Raw genomic sequence first — 20,295 nt, 5'->3', positions numbered from 1 at the left:
CTTCTTTGTTAGAATTTAGTCCCCATTCCCAACTTCCATCCATGACCCCTCCCTCCTTTCTTTAAAAATGGATGGAAGTGAATAAGTGTATGGTGTTAAGTAATCATATGGGCTTTTTGTGGGGAGGGGAGAAATCGGAAATAAAAGCATTCAAATTACATGGTGATTAAAAAGATAATACACATTGAAATGACATTTTACACACTTCCTCAATAACTTACATTTCTAGTATAATTTTCAGAAAATTATCTGATATGTTTTACAATGTTTTTCAAGTGTAAGACTATAGTAATGAGATAATTATTTTAATAATATTGGTATGTAAAAATAAAAAACTATAATTTTAAGGAAGTGGGTTTCTAACATTTCCTTTTGAGTTGCTATGAAAATAAGGTTAACCGACTTTGAGGGCAGGGTTAGGAATTCTGAAGTCAAGGCACCAAGCCAAAGGAACAATCAGTACTCAAGATCAGGACAATTAGAAATCAAGAGTTAAAAATTTGAAAGAGGGGGCGGCCGGTTGCTCAGTTGGTTAGAGCACGATGCTCATAACCCCAGGGTTGCCTGTTCAATCCCCACATGGGCAAGTGTGAGCTGCGCCCTCCACAACTAGATTGAAACAACTACTACTTGACTTGGAGCTGATGGGTCCTGGAAAAACACATTAAAAAAAAAAAAAAATTGGAAAGAGGACCATTAGAGTGAGGTACCAGGGATTCAAATCTAGAAGCAGGTGGTACAGATCATTATGGAGAACACCACCTCAGCAGTACCATCTTGCACTAGCATGGTAACAAAGTATAATCTAAGTAGAATTACCAAAGTGACTCCTATGGATCCAATTTCTGGCTAATGCAATATAGATACTTTTACTTGTATGAACAAAATAGAAGCACTAGAAATTATTAAAAATGTATGTCAGATCATATTACAGTAAAAGTCCATATTACTTACATATTTTTAAGCTCTAAGTGGTCCATTCATTTCAAGTGACATTTGAGCCAACATAATTTCAAATATGAAAAACGTTGCTTATAATGGGATTTGAGCTACATATTTGTTAGCTATTCCTGTGTCCATGAGTTGATTAATTGCTGCAAGGCTTTTGTATATTGCATGTAGAAATTTAATAAAGGAAAAGATTTCAAGCATATCAATATGACTTTGTACAAAACAATTGTACCAGCATAAGTTTAGCTTCAAGATTTTCTGCCTCTTAAAGGGTAAAAGAGAAGAACTCCCATCGCACTAGACCCAGTTTCCTTGATATATCGCATGGACTGAGCGTTAGTCATCTGAGTATCTGCTGTACACAATGTTTGGCATGTAGCCAATGCTCAATAAGTATTTGTGGAACATTATGATGGACGTTTAAAACAGATTGCTTTTTCATTCAATATTATAATTTGTGTTTTTGCTTTTTAGATTTTCTCAGCTGAAGGGCCTGAACTTGTCCCATAATAAACTTGGGTTGTTTCCTGTATTGTTATGCGAGATTTCTACCCTGACTGAGCTAAACCTTTCCTGCAATGGATTTCACGACCTGCCAAGTCAGATTGGCAATCTACTAAAGTAAGTATCTGACTTTTACTAGATTCATCTTTTGCCTTACAGAATATGGAACTTGTCTGGCATTTGGAATGAGGGTAGTACCATGAGCTCTTGCAGTGAAATAAATCCTGTAATTATGATGATTCTCGTCAGTAGCAGTTACTTGCGTACAGCAGTGACTAGTCCCTCAGTTTCAACAGCAGAGGCTCTAACTATTTTTGATGTTGGCAGGACTATCCATGTCCAATATACAGACTTATTAATAAGTCTCTACAGATAGATTTAGGATGTTTCATCATTTATTGAATTCCTAGTAAGTTAGTAACATAAATTAGAATCCATAATTCTAGCCATTCCAATTAAAACCTTTCATAAAGTAGACTTGTTTTGTTTTCTTTTTACAGTCTTCAAACTCTCTGTCTTGATGGCAATTTTCTGACTACTTTGCCTGAAGAACTGGGAAATCTGCAACAGCTTTCCTCCCTGGGAATTTCCTTCAACAACTTTAGTCAAATTCCTGAGGTTTATGAGAAACTCACTATGTTAGATAAAGTGGTTATGGGAGGAAATCAACTACAAGTCCTAAACCTAGGGGTGCTGAACAGAATGAGCCATATCAAACATGTAGATTTAAGGTAAGTTCATTCGTTACCATATTTTCTTTAGCGTGACCTCTGATGGACCTTTAAATTTTCTCTTCGTAAAGTCTTCTGTAAAACACTAGACTTTTAAAATAGTATATATTTTTAAAGCTGTAGTAAAGCTTCATCTTTCACTCAGTAGTAGAGAGATTATAAATGAGGTACAGGGGTACCACATGATTCTTCAAATTGCCTTTGACAATGGTTGTTCTGACAACCTCTCAGCTACATTTTGTGAGAATTCCCATTTCCTCGTATCCTTATCAGTGTTGGATTTTAGCAGAATTTTTCCTTATTGTCAGTATAGTAGGTAGAAAATAGTATTTCATTGTTTTAATCAATTTATTTACTTATGAGTGAAGTTGAGCTTTTTTTATGTGCTTATTGGTAGTTTGTCCATAAACTTGACCATTTTTCTATTGAAATATTGGGTTTCTTCTTGATAACCATTGTATTAATTAAAATGTTAAAGGTTTTACTACTAATAGTTTTTATAAGAGTTTTATTTTAACAGAAAAATTTATTGAAATACAGGAAAATGAGAACAGGCCAGTGTACATTAAATCATATACTTGTATAGAAGAAAACCAAGAACTCATTTTCTGTATTAATAATTTGCCCTTGAACAATTCCATATGGAAACAGATTATTTACCTCTTCATTAATTAATATAATGTGATTACTAGACAGAGTAGGCAGAACAATGGGAAGAAGTATGGCTGCTTCCTCTTGCTCTTGGCATGGTGCTCCATGACTGCTTTGCTACTCACTCACCGAGAATGTTATGTTCATCTTGTTCCTTTGTCCTGGTCCTTCGTCCCTTCCCAACTTTATTAGGTATTTGGATGTAAGTTTTTAACTTTGTAGGTGTGGTCCCTTTTTCCTTTCTCTTTATATATAATTTGTTAATGTATTTGCCACTCTGAATTGTCTAACAATTTATAAACAAAGAACTCAGGGTACAGCTATCTGATTATTAGTATCTTGCAAAGTGAGGCAAGTAGTGAAATTCTTAAGTTGTTTAGGAAAGGGAGAATGGGATCATACTGCTCCTGTTTTTCTTTTGGTAAGCACGTTTAGTAGAATTTATTACTAATGGTTTCCTTATTTCTGAATATTAAGGATGAACCATTTGAAAACCATGGTTATTGAAAATCTGGAAGGAAATAAATACATCACCCACATGGATTTGCGGGACAATCAACTGACTGACTTAGATCTTAGCTCCTTATGTAGCTTGGAGCAGCTACATTGTGAGCGGAACCAACTGAGGGAGCTGACACTCAGTGGCTTCTCCCTTCGAACTCTCTACGCCAATTCAAACAGTGAGTTCTCTATCCAGCCTCCTGTTTTTTTTTCTTATAGCTCTCGTCAGAGCTTTCTAAGAGTAATTGCATTTGTGATGTTCCTTAGCCACTCTGCAAAGTGAAGTTTGAGGTCCATTGAGACCTAGTTTTATCTTTTAAGTTTGCTGTCAATACTAAAGTGGTTGAAATATGCATTAAAAGATATCGCAAAATACTTTGAGCTTCACTAAGTGCCAAATATTTACTAAATATTTAGCCCGTTGCCAATTTCTAATCTAAAACCTGTACTGCCTCAGTTCTAGAATGAGAAGCCCCTCATTTCAGTAGTGATTTGCTCCAGGAATATTTTTCAATGTAAAAGGCCTCATATTTGTGGAGGCCATTCTCTTTATGGAGAGTTCTTCTTTACCAAAGAGGTTATAATTTCTTTTTCTGTGTTTAAAGAAGGAAAAGATGATCAGTTTCACTCACAGAAATGCAAATTTAGATATTACAAGTTTATACTCATCAAATAGAAAAATGCTAAGTGCTATTGAAGATATGGAGAAGCAGCAAATCTTATACACTGCCAGTGAGAGGGCCAGTTGGTAAAACCACCTTGGAGAGCAATATGACAGTGTTAGAGAAGTCAAAGATGCATATAGCCCATATTCTAGCAGTTCTCTTGCTTGAACTATCTCCCAAAGACTCATGTGCAGAAGGAGATGAGTACAAGAATGTTTATCACAGCACTGTTTGTTATAGTTATAGTGAGAAAAATAAAAAATATGACCATTAATAGGAAAGTGAATAAGCTAAACCGTGATATTTTTATACAGTAGAATATTACACAGCAATGGAAATCAATGTGCTGAAGCTTTGTGTGTTAATACAGATAAATCTCAGAAACATTTTTGAGCAAAATAGAAAGTGCATAATTATATGTATGCTGTTACAGTTATATCAAATTTTAAAATACAAAATGTTTTCGTAGCTATAAGTATGCCATAACACTATGAAAGAATCCATGGGAATAATAAAAAATCATATTCAGAATGATGTTTACCTCTTGGTATGTGCAGAGTTTTAATTCTAATTTTAAAAAGTCTGAAGTATACACATAAGGCAGAATGTGAAAAATTGTTAAAAGCTAGGTGATGGGTGAAAGAGTATTCATTATTTTTATTTTTCTGTATCTTTAAAATACATTAGGATAAAAGATAGTTAGGGATTACTCTTGTGATTTCCTTTCATTATGTTACAGAAGCTTCAAATTGTAGCTTAGATTAATTGCGTAGGTCAGAGTAGTGTCAAAGCTGATGAGTGTTGGCTTGTTCTGTTTATAAATATTGTGAGATGGTAATAGGTCTTCTGCCATGGAAATATTTATTACCAGTCCCATTCTCTATTCTTAATGTATTTAAAGAATCTGCATGACTGGCCCCATTAGAAAAGACCTCATTGACATACATGCAGTTTTTCTTGGTAACCAAGATTCTATCATAGTACTGAACTAAAGGGAGTTTGTGTTAAGTTAGCTACTCTGTTTATGGAATCCTTAAATTCCACAACCAGGAAGAACTCACATCAACACTTGCAGTTTGGATGCCTCAAAAGTAAAGATCTCAGCTTCACAAAAGAAGTTATCCAAATGATTAGCAAATATACGAAAAGGCAGTCAACTTCACTAGTCATCAGTGATGTGCAAATTGAAACCCCAGTGTGACACCACTAAACACCTACCAGAATAACTAGAATGAAAAAGATGGAAAATACCAGTGTCAGCTGTTGGGTGTGTAAATTGGTACAGCCGCTTTGGAAAACTGTTCAGTAGTATCTACTAAAGCTGAGCATTTGTACCTCCTATACTCCTCAGTTCCTCTCCCAAACTTACCTCAACATAAATGCATATTAGGCCACAAAAGACATGGATGAAAATGTTCCTAGAAATATGCACTATCCATAGTAACCCCAACTGGAAAAGACTTAAATGCCCTAACTCTAAAATGGATTAATAGATTGTGGTATAGTCACAAAAAAGTTTTATATAGCTGTGAGAATGAATGAACAATAATATAAGCAAATATTTGCAATAATATGAGCAAATCTCACAAGTACAATGTGGAGTGAGCAAAGCCAGATCAAAAACTTTACATGCTGTATGTGTATATTTATGTCAGTGAGCAAAAGTAATCTGTAGTTTTGGCAGTCAGGATGGTATTGCCCTTGTGGAGCAGTGACTAAAAGGGTAGATGAGGGGAAGCTTCTAGAAAGCTAGTAGTAACGTTCTGTTCTTGGTCTGGGCACTGGTTACAACAGTGTTCTGTTTGTAAAAATGTGTTGATCTGTACACTTAAGATTGTTGCCCTTTTCGATATTTATGTTTTACTTTAATTAAAAGTTAAAGTATTGCCAGTGAAAATCCAATTACTAATTTTTAAAAAATAAGTAGTTACTGTTAGTATTTAACAACTTCCTGATCTAGTGTGAATCCAGTGCAGTACATGAGATCCGTCAGTTGCTGCATTTGGTTTTCAAATTGGGATCAAGCAGTTAACGTGAGTTACCTATTGGTTTTTATCTTTAGTTCATCTCAGTAGATGACGTCAGTCTTCTCTCTGATGATTTCACTAAGCCAGTTTTCCCTTATTTACTCTGTTACTTCCTTCCTTAGAGAATATCACTAACACCTGTGTGTGTTTTTTATTAGGGCTGACGACAGTGAATGTCTATCCAGTACCCAGTCTTCTCACTTCTCTAGAACTTTCCAGGTGAGTGTGGTGCTTGTTTGATTTTTAATATTTAAGAGATATAGGTGGTTAATTTGGTGGCTTTGAGGTACCAGAAATCTAAATATATTGAAATATTTGGCTAACCTAGAGAAGGGCAAAAGGATGAATAGAAGAATAAGTTTAATGGCCATCCTGTCTAGTTAAAGGAAGGGTCCTCTTGAAACAGAAAGGTGCCTATGAATTACTCGTTCTTAAAGTCTATGGCTTTAGGATGAAATGAATCATGGCATTGATTTCCTATTTGCCAGTTGGAATCAGATAATTATTGGTTTTTAGATAGTGGTTTATTTTTAAATTTTTATTACTCTTTTGATACTCTTGTAACCCAGGTTGATCTGATCTTCAGAGAGATAGTGGTTATGTTTAGGATTTTATTACTTCTCGTGGTGGTCAAGAATAAACATAAATGAGGTTTGCTTTCTTTACTTCATTCATTTTTTAACATGTTAGGCATTCAGGATTCAGTGGTTGCATTTTACAATCTAGTGTAGTGTTTGACAAACAAGCAGTTACAGGCAGAATCGTAAGTGCTGTGAGTATAGAGTGCTAGAAACAGGTACACGGGGTAGTGGGCAGAGTCCTATATGGTCAGGGCTGTTGCAAAGTTTAAATGAGATAATAAATGCAAAATATGTAGCGCAGTGCTTGGCATAAAATAGTCTCACGATACTAGCTGTTATAGCCAGGTTTCTTTTTGTTGCTGTTACTTTATTGTCATTATTATTATTAAGCTATTGTTTTAGATTCCCTTCCATGCATTTCTATCGTATGAGGTGTGATCAAACAATATGGTGAATGTATAAATAATAAATTTATTACAGTGTAAGACACATTGCCAGTAACCCCCCTCAAAATACTCCCCCTCTCTTCAAACACACTTATCTCATTGTTCTTGCCACTTTCTGAAGCAGCCCTGGAAGTCCTCTTTCATGAATGTCTTTTGTTGCACTCTTGTGGCTGCCTCGAAGTCCTGAATCTTTTTTTTTTCCCTGAATCATTTTGACTTTGGGAAAGAGCAGAAGTCACACGGTGCCAGATCTGGTGAATAAGTTAGATGAGGACACACCGTAATGTTTTTATGTAATAAAAATTGCCGTATACCAGAAGTGATGTGTGACACGGAGCATTGTCATGTGGAGGATGATATATGGCACACTTTAAAACACACCTCTCAACCGTAACTCACATTCAACTGACTGCATGGAACAAGCTGAAACTTGTCACACACTGTTACTGAGGTTCGACGCGCCGCTTCCCGTATTGAAGCTCCCTGCCTTTCCATTGGATGGCACTTGGCAGCAGCATTCACCATATTTTGTGATCGCAACGGAAAGACTCCGTGTCACACATCGCTTCTGGTATACGGCGATTTCTGTCAAATCGAACCATTACGGTGTGTCCTCATCCACCTTATTCACCGGATCTGGCACTGTGCGACTTCTGGCTCTTCCCCAAAGTCAAAATGACCATGAAAGTTCGAATCGATTCAGGACATTGAGGCAGCCACAACAGCATAACTAAAGACACGAAAGAGGACATCCAGAACTGCTTCAGAATGAATGAAATAAGTGTGTTCAAAGAGAGGAGGAGTATTTTAAGGGTGATTAATGGCAATGTGTCTTACACTGTAACAATTTTCTTTTTATTTTTAATTTCGGCTTTCACCGTATATTTTGATTACACCTCGTATCTTCCTAATAAAATCCCAGCATGGATAAAGTTTACCTTCTCTGCTGAGTTTGATCCTTGCTGAAGAAAATCATATGGACACCACTATAAATTCATGCTTTCCACCCTTATCTGGAGCTTATTGGCCTTTTCTCTTGTCAGCTCCTTGCAGTGTCCTGGGCATCTGTTCCAAATGGCTCAGCTTCCCTCAACTGCACTGTCCCTCATCTTTACTCTAGAGCGTAGTTTCCTACTTGACTGAGAAAATAGAGGCCATCTTGGGTGATGTCCCTGAGCTTCCTACCACTTTGCTTAAATTAATAAAAATTCATATCCATTCTCAGCTTCTTTCCTCTGTTCAGGGCCAGTCCAGCCATCCGTGTCTTTGATCCTGTCCACTCCACTCCCACTGCTCCATTAGTCACCCTCCTCCTCCCCTCTTGTGTGGTCAGTGTCTTCCTTTTTCTCAGTCCATACACTCAATCATGTCTTTCCTGTCTTTAGCAAACAAAAAAAGTTCCTTTTATCTTGCAGCTCCTCCAGCTACTATCTAATCCTTCTCATCCCCTTTTTGTCCAAATTTCTCGAGAATTATTTGCATTTGTTGGCTCAGTTTTCTCAGTTCCCATTTGCTTATCACACTACATCTTGCTTTAGACCTTCTCTTATGGAACTTTTCTATATTGACACTGTTAATGGTGTATTTTCTTCAAACATGCTATTTCCTCAGCTGATTAACACGATCGGACTTTTTTCAGGCCCCTTTACCATTCCGTCTGTCTCTTGCGTGCTCCTTTATAGGTTGCTTTATAGCTAGCTCTTTATAGGTTGCTTATTCCAGGGTCTGTCCTTGGCCCACTATACTTCTCATTTGACATGATCTCATTTACTCCAATGATTTCAGCTACACCTCAGTGTCATGGTCACCCAGATGGTTAGCCCAGATGCTCTTCTTTCAGCCTCAGACCCAGGTGTCCAGTTTCATACTAAGACATTTAGACCTGTGCTTCTCCAAGTGCCTTAAATATGTGCAAAATTAAACTCATTATCCACCCCTTCACCTCATTTTAATTTGATGTCTTGTGACTATTTTAGCTTTTTGGCATTAACATAAGACAGTCATATACAGATGGACACCACTATAAGTTCAGTTTCCTACCTCGTTTGGAGCTTATCAGTACTTTCTCTAGATCTAATTTTCTCCCTAGTCATCTAGGCTAGAAACCTGAAAGTCATTTTTGATTCTTCTCTCTGCTCTACTCCCATGTCTAATCCATTTCCAAGTAGTTTTGATATTTGCCTCCTATGTATTTCTGGAGTCCCTCTCCTCCCCTCCCCTCCATGTTCATTGCCACTCATTTAGTCCCATGTCATTTCTTGTCTGGAATTCTGTAACAGCTTCCTGATTATTCGTCTTTTTACTAATATAACCACCTCAACCAGACCTCCATGTATCCACAGAGTGAACTATTCAAAGTGCAAAACTGACAGCCTCCCCACTGCTTACAGACCCTTTTGTGATCTCCCTATACCTGCAGGATAAAGTCTAGACATGATTTAGGTCTCTCCAGGTATGTTTCTTACCACTCTCTGATCCATATGCTCCAGCATTACTAAGCTGCTTATGATTATTTCCACATATATCATGCCATTTCTTTTCTTGCCTCTGTGTTCCACCTCATGTTGTCACCTCTTTGTTGGAATGTTCCCCTTAACTCAAGTCATTGTACAACATTTTTAAAATTCTAACCTAGGTGTTATTTCTTAGGGACCTCGCCTTGATGCATTTCAGGCCAAGTGCTTCCTTTACTAAGCCATTATAGCAATATCTGCATTTCTCTCACAGCACTTTTTTCATTCTGCCTCATCATATCAATCAATCAATCAGTAAATACTTTGAGACCTAGAGAAGCTAAACAACATCTGAAAATAAAATTCCTTTTACTAAATGTCTGCCCAGTGCTCTACTAAATATTTGAGCTCATTCTAAATGATTGAAGCTCCTGCACCACTAGTTATCTTTTGTCTCTACTTCCTTATTCATTCTGTTCACTTTCCCCAGAATTTGCTTTTCTTCTCCTGCATTTTTTTCTCCAGAATTTGCATTTTCTTCTCCTGCAGTCATTACTTGTGGAAATCCTACTTACCTTCAAAAGTTTGTTGAAAATGCCACTTCCATTAAGTCTTTCCTCATCTCTCCCTCAGTCATCCACCACGTGTGCTATCCTACTCCTGAAAGCCTTTGTATCTTCTTTGAACATATAGCATAATTGATCCATTATTATACATGTCTGTACTTATCTCTGTCCACAATTTCTATCAACACATTCTTTGAGCACCTACTGTATTCCAGGTAGTGTACTAAGAATGCCTTGGGGTTAGTGCTGCTGCCCTCAAGGGGCTCAGGGGCCAGTTAACAGATATATTACAGAGAGTGAAATGAGTTCCACTCATCATTTTAAATGATGACTTTTCATTATTTTCTACAGAAACCTGCTGGAGTGTGTCCCTGACTGGGCCTGTGAAGCAAAGAAGCTAGAAATATTAGATGTGAGCTATAATCTTCTGACAGAGGTTCCTGTGAGGTAAGTGTGTGTTAATGCATTATTTATGTATGTGTGCAGCAATACATATGTTTGTATGCATGTATCAGGGTCTTGCTCTGGATAAGCTAGTCAACACCATCAGTGTAAAGCTTCACATTTAAGGAAGTTTTTTGTTTGTTTCTTTGTACTGTTCCCCCCACCCACCCACCCAGAATTCTTAGTAGCTTGAGTCTTAGAAAACTGATGTTGGGACACAATCACGTGCAAAACCTTCCAGTGCTGGTGGAGCACATCCCTCTTGAGGTGTTGGATATTCAGCATAACCTACTAACCAGACTGCCGGATACCCTCTTCTCCAAGGCCTTAAAGTAAGTACGATACATTTTATTTGGAAGAGCAGCATCATTGCCTAAATAAACTACACTGACTTGTCATGTGAGTGACCTTTGGAACTATATTTACAATGTTTCCCTCATAGTCTAGCTATGGGTGGAGACTTATTTGCAATTTCTGTGTAATAAAACATGACACTGTTTTATGAAGCAGTAATCTTCAACTCAAAGTTGAAATAACCATCAAATACTTAAGAAGTTTTAGTGTTGTAAACAATTTCAAACAGCTGGGGAAGGTTCAGAGTTTCATCTCAGAAAACGAATTCAATATGACCTTTCAAGAGAAATTACAGCATTATGATACAGCTTCCTTGTTAATTTTCAGCTTTTGAATTAGGAGAAAAGGACATACCACTAAAGTTATTTTAGTTTTTGCTTCTAGCTTTATCAAACTACCATTAAGTTTCATTCTCTATTTGCAGCGTTTGTTTGCTACCTCCTTTGAAAACTGCATTTAAAAATAACATTGTTCTAAAAGGTGTTATTTACTTTCTCATTTAAATTAATAATAGATTAATAATGTCTTCATATTTTAATACCCAAAATCAGGTTTAGCTCATATGTACATCACCATAAAATGAAAACTAGTTTTCATTTTAAACCACTTCTCTTCTGCAGTATGGATAAGGCCCTGTTGTCTTCAATTTAGAAATGGAAAAAACAGAGATAAGCAGTAGTGATTTAACATAAGGCTAAAGAAAACATACAAAAAGCATTTAGCACACCAGTGTGTGTCTCGTTCTTTGTCAGTGTATACTTCTCTTAATGTATAATACACCTGGTTGGATTTTCCTAGAAATAAATTCTTTGGAAATTGTAAAAAATGTTTAAAGGAGATTTTCTTTTTGGAAAGATTATATGGCGTCTCAATGCAGTAACATTTGTTAATTAACAAGTATTTGTTAGTAATGCATAATACTGCATTTGGTTCTAATGACAGTCTGAATAAAATTAGTTTACAACCTTAGAATCTGTAGAAAGTAAGTTATTTAGCAACTGTAGCAAACTGTCAGTGATACTTTTTTAACACTAACTCTTCACAGCACTTCTAGGACATACAAAGACACAGACACACAGTAGCAACAGCTTAAAAGCGAATTAGGCATGTAGATTACACAAAATGGAGAAGCTTTAAGAACACAGAACACGTCTAATAATAGTAGCTGCCTTTTATTGAGCATGCTCTCTATATATACCAAACACCATGCTAAGCAAATTTTTTAAATCATGGCATGGTATTTCACCTGTTAGATTGGCAGAGATTAAAATGAATTATGGTACTCAGTGTTGACAAAGGTGTGAACACATCTTTGGCATTCTTATATCCTTATGTACAATTAAATTATACATAAATCTAGGTATAATTTGGTATGGCCTTTCTGGAAATCAGTTTGGCCATATCTATATCTATATCTATATCTATATCTATCTATCTATCTGTAAATCTTAAAGTTATGTATATCTTTTGACCCCACAAATTCTGCTTCTGGGAATGTAGCATAAAGAAATAATTGGATAAGGACACAAAGGTGCTCATTACAAAGTCTATGGTAGAAAATAGTTGGAAACAGCCTATAGGTCCATTATTAGGGGATTATAATGGGTTTGGCTGAATAAATATGATGCTGTTGAAATCAGACAAAAATTTTTCTGGAGGGTGTCTTCACAGTTGTTTGTGAACATGATACTCAAAACAGCACTCTTTCAGGGGAGATACAGTTACTAAAAGATGAAGTTAGGGTCGAATCAGGCCACTACAAAAGCTTGGGACCACAACCAAGCCTGTATTCTTTCCTCTCTCTTTGGCTTGCATGAGTTGAGTAAAAGGAACTCTGCTTGTTTAGAATCAATTTAGAGAAAACTATCTGGAGGAAATGACTTTTGTCATGAGATTGGGAGCATGGAATGGCCGTGTTCCCTCCTGAGATGGCATAGTAGTTTCTACATTAGAAGGCTACAGATAACCATGAAGGAAATGATGACTTGTGTGTGTTCTGTCAGTCTCAGATACTTGAATGCATCTGCAAATAGTCTGGAGTCTTTGCCATCTGCTTGCGCAGGGGAGGAGAGTCTGAGTGCCCTGCAGCTGCTCTATCTGACCAACAACCTCCTGACTGATCAGTGTGTGCCCGTCCTGGTTGGGCACCCACACCTGCGAATCTTGCATCTAGCAAACAACCAGCTACAGACTTTTCCTGCAAGGTAAGTGAATGCATACTGGTCGTTTCAGACAAATAACATGAATTCTGCATTTGTCAAACTGCAGAGCAGCTATCTTACTGGGTTCTCTTGCTGTATGTTGAGTGACTTACTGAAGCTGTGATTCCACTAGTTTAATGGGAAAAGCTGTTTGTACCCAGTTGTTAAGTATCAGTAATGAGAAGTTGTAGTTAAAATTGTTTAATTCTTAGTTCTAATTACTTATTAATGAATGATCTGAGAATTTTCAATCCACAAAGGTACAGGCTTATAAGATAAAGAAATTCTGAAGACAGTTTTTCTGTTCTCTTGTCAACACCCTTTTATAAAAAACTGTTGAGTCTATTAATTTATTCATGACATGCAGTTGACACCTGAACAACATGGAGGTTGGGGTGCCAATCCCCATGCAATTGAAAATCCATATGTAACTTCTGACTCCACATTCGGCCCTTTACATATGTGGATTCAACCAACTGTGGATTGAAAAGTGATCTGCGATTGGGAAACTGAGGTTGGGAATGCAAAAATACTGTCTTTAATCCACCATTGGTTGAATCTGTGGATGTGAAACCTGTGGATAGAAAGGACCAACTATATTTATTGAAAAAAATGGTCTGTGTGTAAGTGGACCTGCACAGTTCAAACCCATTTTGTTCAAGGGTCAACTGTATATATTGAATACCTACTGGGGCCAAGTACCTGTGTAAATACTGGGTAAACAGTGATGATTAAGTTACAGTATCTGTTCCCAAGGAACTTACAGTCCAATTGGGGAAACAGACAAGTAAGTATATGCACAATTGCAGTGCAGTGTAATAAATGCAAGATGCTAAAGATATGCAAAAGTAGCTGGCTGTACTGCACAGATCCTGTGGGTGGGGTTAGCCTTCCTGAAGGAAGAGATGAAGCCAGGCTACACCTGTAAGGAGACATTTAATGTGGTCAAAGTTTTAAACAGCGTCAGTGGAGCAATAAATATCTTCCAAAATACATTTGATAAAAAAAACTTTTGATACCAGAAAAATCCATCTACATCATGAAAGTCATTAAAAATCATGTTTTCAAAAACTAAGAAAATAGGGAAATGATGTTTGGTATCATTTGAATGAAATTATATCTGTATAAGTACACACATGATTCAGCAGGAGCAGTCTCCTTGGTGAGCCCTTCCCTTCGCTGGTGTCTGATCATTTCATTATGATTTGTCACCTGGCAGTGAACCAGGCGCCTTTGTACTCTGGCTGCTAGAAAACTTGCTTGGCTCATTTTGGGTGCAGTGTGGTATTCTGGTCTTTCTTTTTCAGCAAACTAAATAAATTGGAACAACTGGAGGAATTGAACCTAAGTGGCAACAAGCTTAAAACCATCCCCACGACCATAGCGAACTGCAAAAGGCTGCACACCCTTGTCGCACACTCCAACAACATCAGCATTTTCCCAGAAATTCTGCAGTTGCCTCAGATCCAGGTACTTTATGTGGTGAAATGATGTCCCAACAAGGGGAAATGGTAGGAATGTGAATGAGGTTGATCCCTTCTCATAAGGAAGAAGGAAGTGGCAGTTTGAGATCACAGTATATATAGTTGATCCTGGGAACAAACTAAGTTCCTTTGGAGGGTATAATAGGAAAGTGAGCATTAGGGAGTTAAGAATTAACTACCTGCGATGTATTTTCTTTTGATTTCTCCATTTTTCCCTCAGTTTGTAGACCTAAGTTGCAATGACTTGACAGAAATCCTGATTCCAGAGGCTCTGCCTGCTACCTTACAGGACCTTGACCTGACTGGAAACACAAATCTGGTTCTGGAACATAAGACACTGGACACATTTAGGTAAGAAAAATTTTGAAATTGAATCCCTATGTGCTCTTAGTCCCACCAGCCCCGTGTGGGTCTTCATAAGGACTATGGATATTTCAATTATTTAAAGGAATAGAATGAAGGAAGCCATGAAGCCCTCGGTTTTGTTCTTTGATTCGTTTATGGATAGATGTTCTATCCAGTGGTCAGCCCATTTATGTTAGAACTCAGCATCATGACTACTGCTCACCCACCCACGGAATATCTTTACATGGCAGGCATAGATATTTTAGGTGGCACAGGTCACATTACATTACAACATCTAAGAGACAATGCAAGCTCACTCATTGTACCAAGACTTCATTGTATCAAAATATTTAAAATAAGTAGACGGCTAAAACGTAGAAATCTTTGGGGTGCTTAGTTTTCATTGAAATGAATGGTATCAGTTGTAACAATATTTGGCCCCTATTTCTTCCTCCTACCCTTCTCCTTTTTCTCTCCTCTTTGATCAGTGGGCCAGCACACTACTTCCAGTCAGTCTCTGAAAATGAATCTTGCTCTGTCAACAGATTATTTTATAAAAACATATTGTTGGGATGGTTTTTGTAAAATACAGAAGCATGTATGGTTTAATCTTCCCATTTTCCACTTTCTACAGCCATATCACAACCCTGAAAATTGATCAGAAACCTTTGCCAACCACTGAGTCTACAGTTACATCAACCTTCTGGAGCCACGGACTGGCTGAGATGGCAGGGCAGAGAAATAAGTGAGTATCTTGGCCATGGAGACTGAGAAAGAAAAAATGCAGCTCCTGACATCTGGGAACTGATCTGATGCTGAAATCCAGGCCAGGTTCTCCTGTTGGACATAAACAAATCAGAATGCCAACATCAGATAATATCTCTCTGAGACCATGATCCAGTGAGACAAAAATAACATGAATGCACAGGCCACAAAATACCGAAAGCTCTCTTTCCTGGCTAGAATGGGTGACTGCTACTTTTTGTACCAACTATAGCTTTATCCTCATACCAATCTTTTCCTGTAGATGCGATTTATTGAGATACCCAACTACAGAATGGCCGTGCTTTCTGACAGCACCCAATCTAGTATGATAACCCTCTTCTTTAGACATTCCCCCAAGTGAGCAAACCAAAGCCCATATCCTATACTATGTTTTTGCAACACCCACTTACCTATACATCCCAGAGTTCCATGGCCTTCTCCCTTGCTGCAGGCATAACAAACTCAACTTTTCAACCACAGGTGTGATCCTGGGGGTCTTTAACTGAAGGCATTTAACAATACTAGGCCTTAATCACTACTAAGAAAAAATATTTAATCTTTCCAGCCTTTGGTAAAATTACAGAGCTAATTCATTGCCCATGAATGTGGCTGAATTCCCTCATTTCTTATGATATCAACTCTTTCAAATGTTGCTTAATTATCTTGTCTAACACTTTTTTTCATGTGTAGATTAAGATTTACTCCTGTTCTTCTCCACACTCAATTAGATCCAGCCTTTCTAAAAAAGGTTCCCTGGAGAATAATGCTTTTACCAATAACTTTCTTTGGTGTTTGTCGTTTTCCTGTTTCTGTGGTAGGCTGTGTGTATCAGCTCTAGCTGTGGATAACTTTGCAGACGGGGTGGGAGCTGTGTATGGCATGTTTGACGGGGACCGAAATGAGGAGCTCCCTCGCCTACTCCAGTGTACCATGGCAGATGTTCTTTTGGAAGAGGTACAGCAATCGACTCATGACACAGTTTTCATGGCTAACACCTTCTTGGTATCTCACAGGTAAGCAGGTGGGTTGAATAATCCCTAACTCAGTTCTACTTTTGGAAAATAAATCTCACTGAGCCAGAAGGTCAGGATCTAAATTATAGGTACAGGATCGAGGTGAGACCTTGCTTCTTCTGCTATGACTGTTCTCTCTATATCAGTGTGGAATGTGGGGACTTGGGTTCTTTTAAAGAGCCTGTGGGGCCATCTGTGTTTTTTCTATTGAAGCCAAAGGCTCTTGAGGATCTGGAAAGCCCAGAAATCATGTGCAGAAGGTTTTGTGTATACATATGCATTTGTACATTTGGGGGAAGGAAGATGGAAACGTTTTTATAAAATTCTCCAGAATCAGTGACCTACAAAAGGTTAAGCACTGATCAGATTCATATATTTAGAATACTTACTGGGATTTACTAACCAATCTTCTAAGCCACTTAAGGGCAAAAACACTATATAAGCAAATTATTGAAAATTTTAGTAGCTAATAGAGCATCTTGCACATCAGGATATACACAACTGAGAGGTTGTAAACTTGAATAATCAAGGTTGAAATGGAACAGCCTGGAGCTCGAGCTGTTTTTATCTCTCATTACAACACAAAGCAAAGACGTTGGGAAAGGAGTCTATTTTTTCAGTAATAGAATTGAGGATGGAACTTGGCAAAATAAAGGGTTTGGGAAAAAAAACTCAGTTTATGAAGTACTTCCCAAGAGCTGGGCATTATACCAAGCATTTCTCATACTATATCTTTAATTTTCAAATTAAGCCGAAGAAGTGCGTATTTTATCAGAAAAATTTCTGAGAAAAATAACTTGTTGAGGATCTACAGCCAGTAAATAGCAGAGCTGGAATTTGAAACCAGATCTTTTTGATAGTATCTGCTCTGCTTACCGTCGTGTACCAAATGCTGGGGGATGGATGCCATGTGTATGAGAGAAATACAAGGAAAATTATGGTCCTTCCTCCAGGGAACTTATAACCTAAGTGAGTGGTTCTCAATGTGTTGTTCTAGGACCAAGAGCCTCAGCATTACTGGAAACTTGTTAGAAATGCAGATTATTGGGCCAGCCCCTTACAACTGAATCAGAAACTCTGGGCTACCCCCAGAAGGTCCAGCAATCTGTTTTTTAACAAGCCCTCTAGGTGATTCTGATGCTGTAAAGTTGAAACCACTGAATTAGGCCATTGTAGTCTATAATAAGACACAAGCAGAAGGAGCAGAAAAGATGTACTTTCAGTGTCTCCCCTACCCCACGCTTTATGTAAAATTCCTTTTCTAAGTTAGCTTAGAGTGGAAGGCAGAGCTCTCTTCACCATCACCTTGAGGGTGAGGCTGGTTCACAGTCACATGGCAGGAAAAAAGGAAAATATAGACGTGGAGGACCACCACTTTTATTCTGAAACTAGTACCATGTCTTCATTTTCTTTCAAAACAGGAAATTAGGCATGGCTGGTCAGAAGCTGGGCTCCTCTGCTCTCCTTTGTTACATCCGCCCTGACACTGCCGATGCAACAAGTAGTTTTAGCTTGACTGTGGCCAACGTTGGCACTTGTCAAGCAGTCCTATGCCGAGGTGGGAAACCAGTGCCCCTCTCTAAAGTCTTCAGCCTGGAACAGGATGCGGAGGAGGCTCAAAGAGTGAAGGACCAAAAAGCCATCATAACAGAGGTGAATCTCGCTCTCCACCAGTCACTTCTATTCCCCAAGTGTAGTGAGTGTGTTCTGCACAGAGGCAGTGGAGGTCCATTTTCTTCCTATAAAACCTTGTAAATTGTATCCAAGCCAGATAATGGTACTAGAAGAAAATCTAATGAGCATTTAATGACTAGCAAAAAGAAAAAGCAAATTAATTAGGAAAACAATCCTAATTTGTGATTCTTCAGATGTACAGCTAGCATGGAAAATGAATATAGATGTCCCCTCTTTGGTTAATTTCCAAACAGAAGGAAAAAAGTTCTATAGTTTGACATCCCCTTTCTGAAATGCAAACTTTTCCAAATATGTTTTCTGTTTGTATTATAAATGGCTTAATATGCTCTGGTGGGTGTTTGTCGTTGTTTGTTTTTTTACAATGACCACATCAGTATCTACTATTCTATAGCTTTCCTCCTGATTTAGAAATTAGCATAACAGTTTTGCTTTCAAAGAGACTTTAGCAATTACATGTGAACATTGTTTACTGCAAAGCAGAATTCTACTCAGATCATTTACTCATTTTTAATTGAATTGTTTGTTTATGTTTGAGTTTGAAGAGTTCTTTGTGAATTTTGGGAACAAGTCCTTATCAGATATGTGTTTTATAAATATTTTCTCCTAGTCTGTGGCTGGTCTTTTCATTCTTTTTTTTTTTCAACTTTATTTTAAGTGTGTTTTTCCAGGACCCATCAGCTCCAAGTCAAGTAGTTGTTTCAGTCTAGTTGTGGAGGGTGCAGTTCACAGTGGTCCATGCGGGGATCCAACTGGCAACCTTGTTGTTAAGAGCACCGCGCTCTAACCAACTGAGCTGCTCTAACTAACTGAGCTAACTGGCCACCCCATCATTCTTTTAATAGTGTCTTTTGCAGAGCAGAAGATTTTAGTTTTAATGAAGTCCCACTTAATTTTTTTCTTTCATGGGTCGTGCTTTTGGTGGTGTATCTAAGAACTCATTGCCAAATGCAAGGTCACCTAGATTTTCTTGTGTGTTATCTTCCAGAAGTTTCATGTTTTATATTTGATCTATTTTTAATTAATTTGTGTGAAAGGTGCAAGCTCCGTGTCTAGATTTCTTTTTCTCCTTTTTGCATGTGAATGTCCAGTTGTTCCAGCAGCATTTCGCCTTTGCGCCTTTGCCAAAGATCAGTGGACTGTATTCGTGTGGGTCCATTTCTGGGCTGTCCTGTCAGAATTCTGTATAAGGACTGTCCATATTAGATTTTATCCGAGGAAGCATAAAACCAAAAAAAAGCATCATTATAATGTGGTTGATACTAAGAAGATTCTGGGATTCTAAGGCATTAGTCTTAGGAAAGTCTTTCAGTCAAAACAAATGAAAGTTTTAAAAAAGGTAACTTTTTATTTCATTAGTCTATTTTTATAGAATTTAGATAATGTTTCTATTTTTCTTCGGGGGTGGAGGGGAGTCCTAGACAGGTAGGAAATATTTTTATAAATGTTATTTTTATTCATTTATTTTTAATGTTATTTTAACCACAGACATTTATTGTTTGCTTATTTGTCAAGCACTGTAATTTCATTATTTTATTTAATCTTCACAATAACCCCCATGAGAGAAGTGCCTTTATTTCCATTTACAGCTGAGGAAAATAAAATTCAGAGTTTGTGACGAAATCTTGTAAATGAGAGAGCCAGGATTTTTACTCAGAGAATAACTGCAACAATGAAATAAATATATTGATGGCATTAGAGAGAGGTTTTGTTGGTTTTATCTTGAAAAGAAGTCAGTATAAAGTATTCTGACAGATGAACATTCCCAACCTATAACTAGGGTTATTCCTTTTCCTCTAAGTTTAGAATTACATCAGATGTGACTTGATCTGCTATTCATTCTTAGTACAATCCTCACAGAGTAGGTCAATTATGCTACAGACTTCAGACTTTTCTAGGCTAAATAACTTTAGAGATTAGT

The 20,295-nt window shown here is 37.5% G+C and overlaps 1 protein-coding gene across 2 annotated transcripts in view; it reads left to right on the top strand.

The window, feature by feature from the left end:
• PHLPP2 (PH domain and leucine rich repeat protein phosphatase 2) overlaps nt 1-20,295 on the top strand; it is a 66,371-nt gene that overhangs the window by 40,738 nt on the left and 5,338 nt on the right. For both annotated transcript variants that reach the window (XM_074314625.1, XM_019757390.2), the window contains exons 7-18: nt 1,426-1,572; nt 1,956-2,186; nt 3,315-3,517; nt 6,189-6,249; nt 10,428-10,523; nt 10,697-10,852; nt 12,878-13,078; nt 14,383-14,545; nt 14,780-14,910; nt 15,539-15,649; nt 16,488-16,682; nt 18,104-18,335. In XM_074314625.1, coding sequence (XP_074170726.1) covers nt 1,426-1,572; nt 1,956-2,186; nt 3,315-3,517; nt 6,189-6,249; nt 10,428-10,523; nt 10,697-10,852; nt 12,878-13,078; nt 14,383-14,545; nt 14,780-14,910; nt 15,539-15,649; nt 16,488-16,682; nt 18,104-18,335 — 1,927 coding nt within the window. The remainder of the gene's footprint in view (nt 1-1,425; nt 1,573-1,955; nt 2,187-3,314; nt 3,518-6,188; nt 6,250-10,427; nt 10,524-10,696; nt 10,853-12,877; nt 13,079-14,382; nt 14,546-14,779; nt 14,911-15,538; nt 15,650-16,487; nt 16,683-18,103; nt 18,336-20,295) is intronic.

This window comes from Rhinolophus sinicus, linkage group LG11, assembly GCF_036562045.2.
Source record: "Rhinolophus sinicus isolate RSC01 linkage group LG11, ASM3656204v1, whole genome shotgun sequence".
Classification (NCBI taxonomy): domain Eukaryota; kingdom Metazoa; phylum Chordata; class Mammalia; order Chiroptera; family Rhinolophidae; genus Rhinolophus; species Rhinolophus sinicus.
This window is presented reverse-complemented; position numbering and strand designations above follow the sequence as displayed.